A 10,818-nucleotide genomic window follows, 5' to 3' on the forward strand; every position below is an offset into this window, starting at 1 on the left:
GGACCCGTCCTCAAACTTGGTAAGTTATGTTGATGCAAAATACTTGAAGATTTTCTCAGTATTTTAAAATTTATTTAGTTTTGGTTGGTTTTACCTTGTCTTCCTAGTTCTGAAATGTTTTTAGGCCTGAGTTACTTAAACATACCTATTACTCCTAACGCCAGGTCTTCGAGACGTGAAATTCTCGGTGTGTTTTTCCAGCATACTTATTACGTCATTTGCTGTGTTTAAATGTTTTTAGTCCTCTGGCACTTACTTTGTTGCGTGGTCAGAATTTTCTGACTTAAGTTTCCACATAATGCAATGCACTCTTGACTGTATCCTCACTGCTTATGCAGCTTTATCTGAAAGTGGTTTCAAGGGAGGGCATGGACGGGCCTAGTCCAAAGTTGGGGATCCCGGTGGAGCAAAGATTCTTTGTCAGGAGGCAGGAGGATCACATCCACCCAAAGGGCCTGCTCCATTCCCAGCTTCTCTGGGGAGTGTCCCTCACTGGCCGCTCTTAAACGAGGCGCGGTCCTCGCTGCAGGTTTCGTAACAAGTGCTGCGTAGACCCAGAAAGGCCGATCGCCACCGGACTGGGCCGGTTTGCTGCGGCCCAGTCTCGAACCCAGGAATAACAAGCTGGCTCCGCCCCCCTGTCCCGCCCTTTCAGCGTCTTCTGACCGCCCATTGGCGGGCAGGGCCCTGGGATCGCAGCACTGATTGGCGGCTTGCTCCCGCGAGGCTATCCGGAGGGTACCTCCCCACCCCCTCCCCAGCGCCGTCGCACCTCCGGAGGGAGAGAAGCCGGGAGCTGGGAGAGGATTCTCCATGGAGGTGGGCAGCGGGACCCGGGAGACTGACCGGTAAGCGGGGAACTCTTAGCCCGAGACCTTCAAAGTCCAGCCTAAGACGCCGTAGGTGCCCTCGTCCCGAGGGGCCCGCGTGTGCTGACACGGAGGAACCCACATCTCCTAACCCTCAACGCTTAGACCCCCCCCAAACAGCCCGAAAACCCCAGTTCCCCTCGGCTCGGGGCACCCTACGTGCAACTCGCCCGGGAAGACCGACTCTCCCCAAACTCAGAGACGCTAAATGCCGTCGTCCTGGAAACTAACTCAGCGGTGGGAACCCTGAAGCCCCTCGATGAGAGGCCCCGAATCTCCTCCGCCGCCCGGGTCTGACCCTCCCCTCCCCCAGGCCTCGGGGTCCTCTGCTCGGAAGACGCAGGATCGAGTCCTCAGGGACCCCGAGCCTGTCAGCCCCAGAGACGGCGCTCTGCTGCGGACTGTGCCTGCGTCTCCTGCGGGCTCCCCCAGGACCCCGGGTGCACTCCCGAGCCCCTCCCCGGGAGAAGCGCGTTTCCTGGCGCCGCCACAGGCCCGCCCGCGCAGTGGGGCCCCTCAGACGCCGGGGCGGCGTCCTGCTGAGCCTGCCTGCAGGCGGCGCGGGGGGAGGGGCGGGAACGGGGAGACCCCCGCGGGCGGGTCTGCGGACTGCGCGCCCCGCCCCATCCAGCTCCTCCTTCCGCACGGCCCCCGCGTCCCCCTCTCCCGGCGCCCTGCCCGCGGGGAGAAAGGTGTTCAGTCCTCTCAGCGCCTTCTCCTTCCACAGGCGCCTCGGACTCGGGGCTGGACACCATGAACCCCGACGGGGACCCTAAGCACGGCCCTGAGGGAGAAGTGGGGCGGACACCTCAGGTGAGGTGAGGGGCCGGCGAGGAGCGCGGGGATGGGGCTGGGGACAGAGCTCCGGACAGAGCTCCGGAGATGCCCGGACCTGAGGGTGACCCTGGCTGTGCGGGTGCAGAGCTCTGGTGGGAGAGACAGGACTCCGCGGGGCAGGGCCGGTCAGGGAAGTGGGAGAAGGCCGAGAGTGCGAGCAGGACGCACCCCGGAGGAACAGCCGCTTGGGGACCCGGGACACGGCCTTAGTGCTTGCTGCTGCACAGGGACCACCGAGGGCCCGCCTGCTCCCTGCACCTGAGGACAGGGAGGGCCCGCCCCACGCATTCTCACTCGCATCACTGACTTACTGGTGTTTCCACTCTCCTCTCCAGGCTGAAGAAGCTTTGAAAGATGTTTCCCTCTACTTCTCCAGGGAGGAGTGGGCAGAGATGGGAGACTGGGAGAAAGGCCGGTACCAGAACTTGAAGAGGAACTTCGAGGTGCTCCTCAGCCTAGGTAGCTCGACGCTGCTGGGCCCAGGGACCTGGTGACCCTAGAGGCTGCTGGGCTGGCTCCTGCTTAGGTGGCTCCATCTGCCTGCCGCTCCCTTCTGTGTGGACACCACTAGGGGGAATTTGCTCCTTCGGGTCAGAGAAGGGCTGGTGCTGATGGCGCACCGCTCACAGGAACTCCTTTTACTCTCCCATCCCATTGGAGCCAGGCCCACGGGCTTCCTGGGGCTTGCTCCTCTTTCAAGGTTTTTGCTTTTGGGACAAAGGTTTTGTCTCTTTCCAGGTCTCAGACCCCCTCCACCAGCTTTCATGAGCCACCGCAGTCAGGCCACCGAGCTCCAGGAGGAGGACCCTGAGGACTCTGATGAAGAATGGGCTCCAAGACGGCAAGGTGAGGGGCGGGAGGAGCCAGAGCTGCCCTCCTGGCTCGGACCTGGTTTATATTAAAGACATGGAGGAGTTTCTGTGCAGTTACTTTTATTTTATTTGTGTCAGGAGAGACCAGTTTATTTTTTTATTAACTGTAAGATGCTTTATGAACATAGGAGGAAGCATAAGTGACACTTTGTCTAATTTTTGTTCTCATTCCAATGAATTACTGGATGGCCCCAATAAGAGCATAGGCCTTAATGATTTCAGAAAACATTTTCCAATTATCCTGGTATTTTTCTTGGACTACTCTGACTCAGAATTCCATTTCCTTAATAAGAATTTCCAGATTTTGGAAACATTTTCCAACCAAAGCACTGGTTTCTCATCATCTTTCAGTGAAACCTTGGGAGGCCTTCGGAAGGGAACAGAGTAAACACCAGGAGGTGAGTATTTCCAAATCCGGTTGACAAGATAATTTTCCTCGTGGATAGAAATGCAGGTAAGAGTAGTACTTTCTCAGTGCAGAAAGTATTTCAGGAACTGCCACCTTCCTTTCCTGGTCTCTTCAACACATTGTCTGATATTATCATCGTTTTTAAAATATTTTATTTATTGATATTTTGCAGACTAGGGAGAGGAGGGAGAAGGTGAGAGAGAAAAGCATGTGCAAGATAAACCTGTATAGGTTGCCTCTCTCACAGTCCCAAGTAGGGGACCTGTTCTGTAACTGAGGCATTGTGTCCTGACCAGGAATGGGACAGGTGACCTTTCAATCTGCAGGCCAATGTTCAATCCACTGAGCCAACCAGCCAGGGCTCATCTTCATCTTAATAGTTAACAACTACCAGCAACGATAGTAACTACCATTTGTTTCATTCTCACAATGTTTCAGACTTTAAGAATTCTATGTGAATAAACTCATTCATACATTACAACAACCTGATGAGGTACGTACTATAACTGTCACCATTTATGATGAGGAAAGTGAGATTTCAGAAATACAGAAATGTTTGACTATATGTCTAAGATCACAGTATCAGTCATAGTGCAATCTAACTTACATAGTTGCTTCTATAACCCATTTACACACTCATTAAACCTTTCCTAGTTTTGCTCTGGCCACTATGACCAGTTGTGTGTCATCCTGCAAAGCAAAAGATTGCCTGTTTGGTTCCTGGTCAGGGCACATGCCTGAGTTGTGGGTGAGTTTCCCAGTTGGGGTGTGTGTGTGAAGGGAGACTGATAAATGTTTCTCTCTCACACCAATATTTGTCTCCCTCTCTTTCTCCCTCCCTTCTTCTCTCTCAAGAAAAAAAACAAGATCCGTTTAAAATAAAAATAAGCTTTCATAGTTTCTAAAGTTTACATTGTCTTATCCGTATGTCATTACATCATTCATCTGATGGTTTCAACCACATTTCCTCTCTGCTACACTGAAGTGAGAGATGCGCTAAGACCCTCTGAATAAAGAGAGTGTAAGGTGTGTAGGCAGTTGGTGCAGTGGATGGTCCCAGGTGAAGAAGAATGTAAAATCCCCAGGATCACAGCCTCCCAGTCTAATGAAAGAAAGCATCTCCCACCCCTGAGGAGCTTCAGGTTTGATGATTGAGAAACCACAAATAATAAAATGACTTAAGGATTTCATGTATGTTACACACTCTTCAGTGGAAACTCATCTGTGTGGAACTGATTTCAAATGCCCATTCTTGTAGGATGAAATAACAGCTTCTTTCTGTGAATTCTAATGAGGCCACTCTCATCCTATCTAAATAGGATGAGAATCATTTCTTCAGCCTGCCTACCTCTGTGTTGTGAGCTCTCTGAGAGGCTGATCCATACCTGAGACTTCTCAGAAGTCACAGGCCCAGATTAGGGTCCTTGAAGGTACCCAAATGTTTGCTGAATGAATGACTTAACAATCACAAATTAAATGGTGCTCGATGAACACTGAAGGTAATTTCTGTGAGATCTGAAATATGGAGAGAGCTGAGGGGTAAATTGATAGCACGACTGTAATCTCACATTTATACTGTATTTCATAATTCACAGAACACTTTGGTTGACATTATTTTATTGCATGTTCACTGTAACATTAAAAATTACCATGTTATAGAATAGGAAAGTAAAGACAACTGATTACTGGCACAACCTTAGTCCAACAGAATTGATGGGAACCAAGCTAATCTAAGTACAGATATTCTTTCCAATTTATTGCCATTTTTACCATCATTTTATTTATTGTCTAAATATGTTTCTACCAACTATTTATTCTCTTCCCAATATTTTTCAGTCTCAATATTACAGAGATAGTTGAAAGAAAAGACCTTTAAGGCATGGGTTCTCACCTTTAATTCATTACCTACACTGGCCTTATTCTCTCTAATAGTCATACTCCCTAGATATTTCCAGGGGTTGAAGTATTAAAGACATGCATGCAAAATGTATCTTAAGCCGCCCTGGCTGGTGTAGTTCAGTGGATTGAGCATCGACCTGTGAAGTATAAAGGGTCGCGAGTTCAATTCCCAGTTGGGGCACATCCCTGGGTTGCAGTGCAGGTCCCTAGTCGGGGAGACATGAGAGGCAACCACACATCGACGTTTCTCTTCCACTCTTTCCTTACCTTCCCCTTTCTCTAAAAGTGAATAAATAAAATATTTTTTAAAGTGTATTATAAGCCTTAAAAATAAGTACATGTTATCTTTTAATATGTGACTCTTATATTGAAGGCAACATCCGAAGTGCCATTAAGCAATGAACATAGTTTGAAGGAATTGTCAGGAACAGCAAATTTGACGACTGCAAGTGACTCAGCGCATGCCCTGAAACCTGTGTCCTCTCCAGGAGAAATGTGGGCCTTTGGAAAGCACACTAGAGAAAAATTGGGTAAGAAAAAATAAATCGGAAACTTAAGTTCTAAGTTCTATAGAGAAGGGCTGATAAATATGACCTAGGGATGTGGGGGGGGTTTGAATGAGCCTGGATTTCAGCCGGGCTAAGCTGACACTGAAGTTAGCACTGGACCTTTGGGCAAATCCTATACATTCTCTGAGCTCCCGAATGCTAATGTGTAAAGTGAAGACAAGGAAACATCACTGGTATATTGCTTGAAAACATTAAATTAAATTTAAAGCAATTGATACATATAAGTTGTCCAATAAATCCATCTGTGATAATGGCATCCACACTGTATTGGTGTCACGTGCCCAGGCCTTTTCTTAATGCCTGACACATAATGTGCACTCCAGAAATACTTTACGAAAGATTACAGGTTGACAAATTAAACCTGGTAATGGGGAAATCTAGAAACTAAAATTGAATCAGTTGTCTGTAGTTGGTGTGGAGTCTTTGTCTTCTGAACCAATAGTTAACAGAGTAAAGTATGCAAAAGGATAGGCAGTAATTTGATGGGAGGAGATTGTGTGTTATCTGACAAAATGGGAACCAATATTCCACGCACCACCAACCTCACTCACCTACCTGGCCTTCTCCAACTTAGAACTCAAGAGAAAGGAAATAGACATGAAGATGTACAGACTACAAGAAAGAAAGGACTGTGCGTACCAAGAAAACAGCAAGCTCCAGGATGATGACTACCTTTGTAAGTGACCCTCACTAAGTGTGTTATGATACAATAATTTTATTTAGTCCTTCCTTTAGTGACATGAAGTTACATGGTTGAGTTTCAATGATGTGAGTGTAGGACTCCCTCTGAAGCTCTTTGTGTCCAGGAACTTGTGCTATACCTTCCCTAACCCCTGTTGCTCTCGCCTCCAGATTGTGAGAAGTGTCAGAAATTCTTCATCGACAGCTGTGCTGTGCATGGGCCCCCTACATTTGTCAAGGACCGTGCAGTGGACAAGGGGCATCCCCACCGCTCAGCCCTCACCCTGCCCCCTGGGTTGAGAATCGGGCCATCGGGCATCCCTGAGGCTGGGCTTGGAGTGTGGAATGAGGCAGCTGATTTGCCTGTGGGTCTGCACTTCGGCCCTTATGAAGGACACATCACAGAAGATGAAGAGGCAGCCAAGAGCAGATACTCCTGGCTGGTGAGAACTGTTTACCTTTTCCACTGTCCTCTGGCTTCCCACATTCCTTCTGAGGCTTGGAGGGACCTCACCTCTTATGTGCTAGACATGGAGGGGATGATGTGGTTAGCTCTGTGTACTGACTGGACTTCCCATGAACACAGAGCTCCTGTTTAAGGATCAGAAGGTAAGGGGGAGCAAAGTGGTGCAGGCAGAACAGAGTGGCTCCTCCCTTGTGGGGCTCCCGCTCTGATTGGACAAATCGACTCACTTGTATAGATGATGAGTGAGAAAAATACGTGGTCAAAACTGGCAGTCGAATCCCCGAGCGGGGTGGAAGAGCTTTGATGACGGTCGAGTAATTATTCTCCTATTCCAGTAAGAGGATATTAATTCGTGTGCAATTTTTCTATTATCTACCCACTCAAAAAATAAAAGCTCTTTAACTTCTTTTCTGAAACACAGATCACCAAAGGGAGAAACTGCCATGAGTATGTGGATGGAAATGACAGATCCTGGGCCAACTGGATGAGGTGAGGTCAGCAGGTCTCTGGGTGCCAGAGGGGACACTCATCCCCCACGAGCCCATATATCTGTCCCTCTCATCATGCCTCCCTCAGTGGTCTGTCTTAATCCTTTTCTCCTTCTTTTCTCCACACAGTGTTCTTTCATTTCAGGGGATATTTAGGAAAAAAGTATAGCTTATCTCCTTAAAACATAAAGCTCTCCAGTAGACACATCTTGGGCACTGGAAAGGACCTTGAAGAGCCTAGATTCACCAGGAACACTGGAGTACACTTTAATTTATTAAATGAACATTAATTAAGCACTTAGTGTGTACCGGTTTAGATGAATGAATGAAATTCTTGAACAGATCAAACAACTTATGTCCACATGGAGGACTTCTCACAGATATAAAACAGTTCTTTCTAGAAATATCTACTGTAATTTCCAAAAAGTGCACAGTGTCAAGATAGCACAAACCAAGGGGGGCCTAAACCTGTGAGGGCAGCAAACCATCCCAACTTCACTTCAAACTAGAGCTGGGCTCTGAGGCCTGCAGAGGAACGGTCATGGCCCCTTTCCTGAGAGGGGCTCTCTTTTATCAGGGTTAACAGAATGTGAATCAACTACTATTGATCTGTTTTATTGTACTAAGACAAAAATACCTCTAATTTTCTATAGTAACCTTGGGCAGGCAAGTGAATGGTTCCCTGAGTAAAGTGTAGGGGGGTTGGAGAAAGGCCTCTCAAGAGAAAACAGACGTGGGCTGAGTACTGGATAACTAGTGAGCTAATTTAGAAGCGGAGCCCGAGATCAAGCACCAGGTTCTGTGGTGTGAGATAACTTAGAGTTTGGAGAAGCCAGAGATCAATGGATACTACGGCCAATGAAGGTGGAGGTTGAGTCTAGAACTGGGTTTTAGAAAATGGTATTAGACAGGATGAACACTGCCAGCGGGACTTGGAGGTAGGATTTCACATGACACACTGACAGATGCTCAGACACTGAACAAAAGGTTACCCGGGAGCCTTAGGGGCAGTGGGCAACACCAGAGCCTGAGGGCCTTAAGGATCAGTGAGGAAGCTGGCCATGGATGTAACAGGTAGTAGAAACTCATCACTTTGATTTTCTTCCCTTCATCTGCCTCAATCCCAGGTATGTGAACTGTGCCCGGGATGATGAAGAGCAGAACCTGGTGGCCTTTCAATACCACGGGCAGATTTTCTACCGAACCTGCCGGGTCATCAGGCCGGGCTGTGAGCTACTGGTCTGGCAGGGGGTCGAGTACAGCCAGGAGCTGCGCGTCAAGTGGGGCAGCAAGTGGAAGAGAGAGCTCACGTCCGGGAGAGGTAGGCACCACTGTTCTTCAAAACAAAGAAGAGAGAATTCTCTTTTCATGAATATCTATACAGATATTCATGACCCAACTTTTAAGTGGAGTGTAATCCGCTCCAAATTCAGTAAACTTTTAAATCAGATGCTTCAGAAATTCCTAATTCATTCATATGCCCTTGACTCTTAGGCAACCTTTTATATTGTTTATTTTTAAAGTATTTCATGCTGAAAATATACAACTGTATATACTGCTGAAAGGATGAAAACCAAAAAATTAAAAATTTTTTAGCACTAACCAGCTCTTTCACTAAGGCAGTCTGTCTGACACATTTATAGCTGTATCGTCTTAATTTTCTTACATACTTCTAAAGAAAATGTTTTTGCGTATAGGCATTGACTATATTTTGAAAGATTTTTGCACTGGCTGGTGTTACTCAGTGGATCGAGTGTCAGCCTGTGAACCAAAGGGTCACTGGTTTGATTCCCAGTCAGGGTACATGCCTAACTTTCAGGCCAAGTACCCAGTGAAAGATGCACGAGATGCATTGATGTTTCTCTCCCTCTCCCTTCCTCTTTCACTATAAATAAATGAATGAGTGAATGAATAAAATATTTAAAAAAAAGATTTTATTTATCTTTACAGAGAGTGGAAAGGACAGAGAAAAACATCAGTGTGCAAGAGAAACATTAAGCTGTCATCTCTCACACGCACCCAATTGGCCCACAACCCTGCCAGGTGCCCTGACTGGAAATTGAACTTGTCACCTTTCCGTCTCTGAAACAGTGCCCAATGCACCAAGTCACACCATTTAGGCAGGGTGCATTCGTTCATTATTTCAGTGAATTGTCAAGTGAGATCCTACTCTGGCACATAGGGTCCTGGGACCTGGAAATACAGATTAACATGAGGATCAGAATCACTGCTCTTGAGGAGCTGATGGTTAAAGGAGGGAAACCCAGGCACACGTGCTTGCATGTGCATAATGTTACACAGTGGTTAGTGCTTTGGAGAAAACTAATCCAGGACCATTGCCTGGGGATCAGTGTGAGGGGATGCGCTGTGTGGCAGGTGGTCCTGGAAGGGCTCCCTCAGGAGACAACATTTACAAAAATACCTGCGGGCAGAGGATCCCAGGCCCAGGGAGCAGCTAGTGCAGGGAAAAAAAGAGGTGCGGCGTTGAACTGGCTGAGGGTCACTGGGGTCTCATCTCAGCATAGAGGGTAAGAACGGAGATCAGACAGATGCTTAGCAACCCAGAAATGCAGTGTTAATGATCCGAGTTGAGACACTGGGGTGAAAGTGTGCAGTTGTCAGCTGTAGAGTGGTGTGTTCTCTGTTCTGATTATGCTTTCTTAATTTTTATAAGATAAACTCCAGTAGGGAATCCCTTCAGAGATTACTTCATCTCCAAGTGAGAGAGCTTGGTAGATTGGCCAGAGAGGAACAGGAGTCAGGCGTGTAAGACGCGTAGTTGGAGAAATATTTTGAAACAGGAGTTCTCTGTATTTGAAATGGGCTAACGCTGGATGAAATGAAGCGTGAATGTGGTGGGAGGCTTGAGGAAGGACATTTTAAAAAAGATTTTATTGCCCTGGCTGGTGTAGCTCAGTGGATTGAGCATGGGGCCTGCGAACCAAAAGATTTCGGTTCAGTTCCCAGTCAGGGCACATGCCTGGGTTGCAGGCCAGTTCCCAGCAGGGGACGCATGAGAAGCAACCATACATTGATATTTCTCTCCCTCTCTCCTTCCTTTCCCTTCTAAAGATAAATACATTTAAAAAAATTTTTTTTAAGATTTATTTATTTTTAGAAGAGAAGAGGGAGAAACAGAAGAAAACATCCATGTGTGGTTGCTTCTCACACGCCCCCTCTTGGGGACCTGGCCCACAACCCAGTCATGTAACCTGAATGAGAATTGAGCCTGTGACTCCTTGCTTAGCAGGCTGGTACTCATTCTACTGAGGCACAGAGGCAAGGGCAGGAAGGACATTTTATTTCACTGTTTTGGAAAGCAGAGAAGCAATTCCCAATTGTGGCCTGTGGTTTTTCCCTTTAGCATGACTTAGAAAACACCTATAGAAAGGAAAGGTCACTGTACTTCCATCCACACAGGCAGTTAAATGGCCTCTCATACTTCTTGAAAATCCCTAGTCTGGGCAGTATTAGAAGAGACCTTTGATGTGGGCTTTGTGGATTTTTGAAGAAGAGGCACTGCATAAAAATAAACAGGAAAATAGTCAGCAAGTGGACACTTTGTGGGAGATGGAACTTACATTGTCCCCACAGTAAGAATGATTCATGGGGTAGTTCTTACCAGGAGAAAATTCCTATGAACCAGGCATTCACATTGACACCTGCCCTGACCGAACTTTTCTCTTTCAGCAGAACCAAAGCCAGAGGTGCACCCATGGCCCTCCTGC

The 10,818-nt window shown here is 47.4% G+C and overlaps 1 protein-coding gene across 1 annotated transcript; it reads left to right on the top strand.

Moving 5' to 3' along the window:
• The first annotated feature begins 794 nt into the window (after window positions 1–794).
• On the top strand, window positions 795–8,584 carry LOC118977921 (probable histone-lysine N-methyltransferase PRDM7). The gene is made up of 10 exons (XM_037033098.1): window positions 795–848; window positions 1,597–1,682; window positions 2,042–2,165; window positions 2,445–2,552; window positions 2,930–2,976; window positions 5,260–5,416; window positions 6,030–6,131; window positions 6,308–6,579; window positions 7,024–7,091; window positions 8,218–8,584. The coding sequence occupies exons 2-10, from the start codon at window positions 1,623–1,625 to the stop codon at window positions 8,582–8,584; spliced, it is 1,305 nt and encodes a 434-aa protein (XP_036888993.1). The 5' UTR covers window positions 795–848; window positions 1,597–1,622.
• The last annotated feature ends 2,234 nt before the right edge of the window (window positions 8,585–10,818 follow it).

Source organism: Sturnira hondurensis, unplaced genomic scaffold (genome assembly GCF_014824575.4).
Source record: "Sturnira hondurensis isolate 20B ecotype Veracruz unplaced genomic scaffold, ASM1482457v3 Scaffold0021593, whole genome shotgun sequence".
NCBI lineage: Eukaryota > Metazoa > Chordata > Mammalia > Chiroptera > Phyllostomidae > Sturnira > Sturnira hondurensis.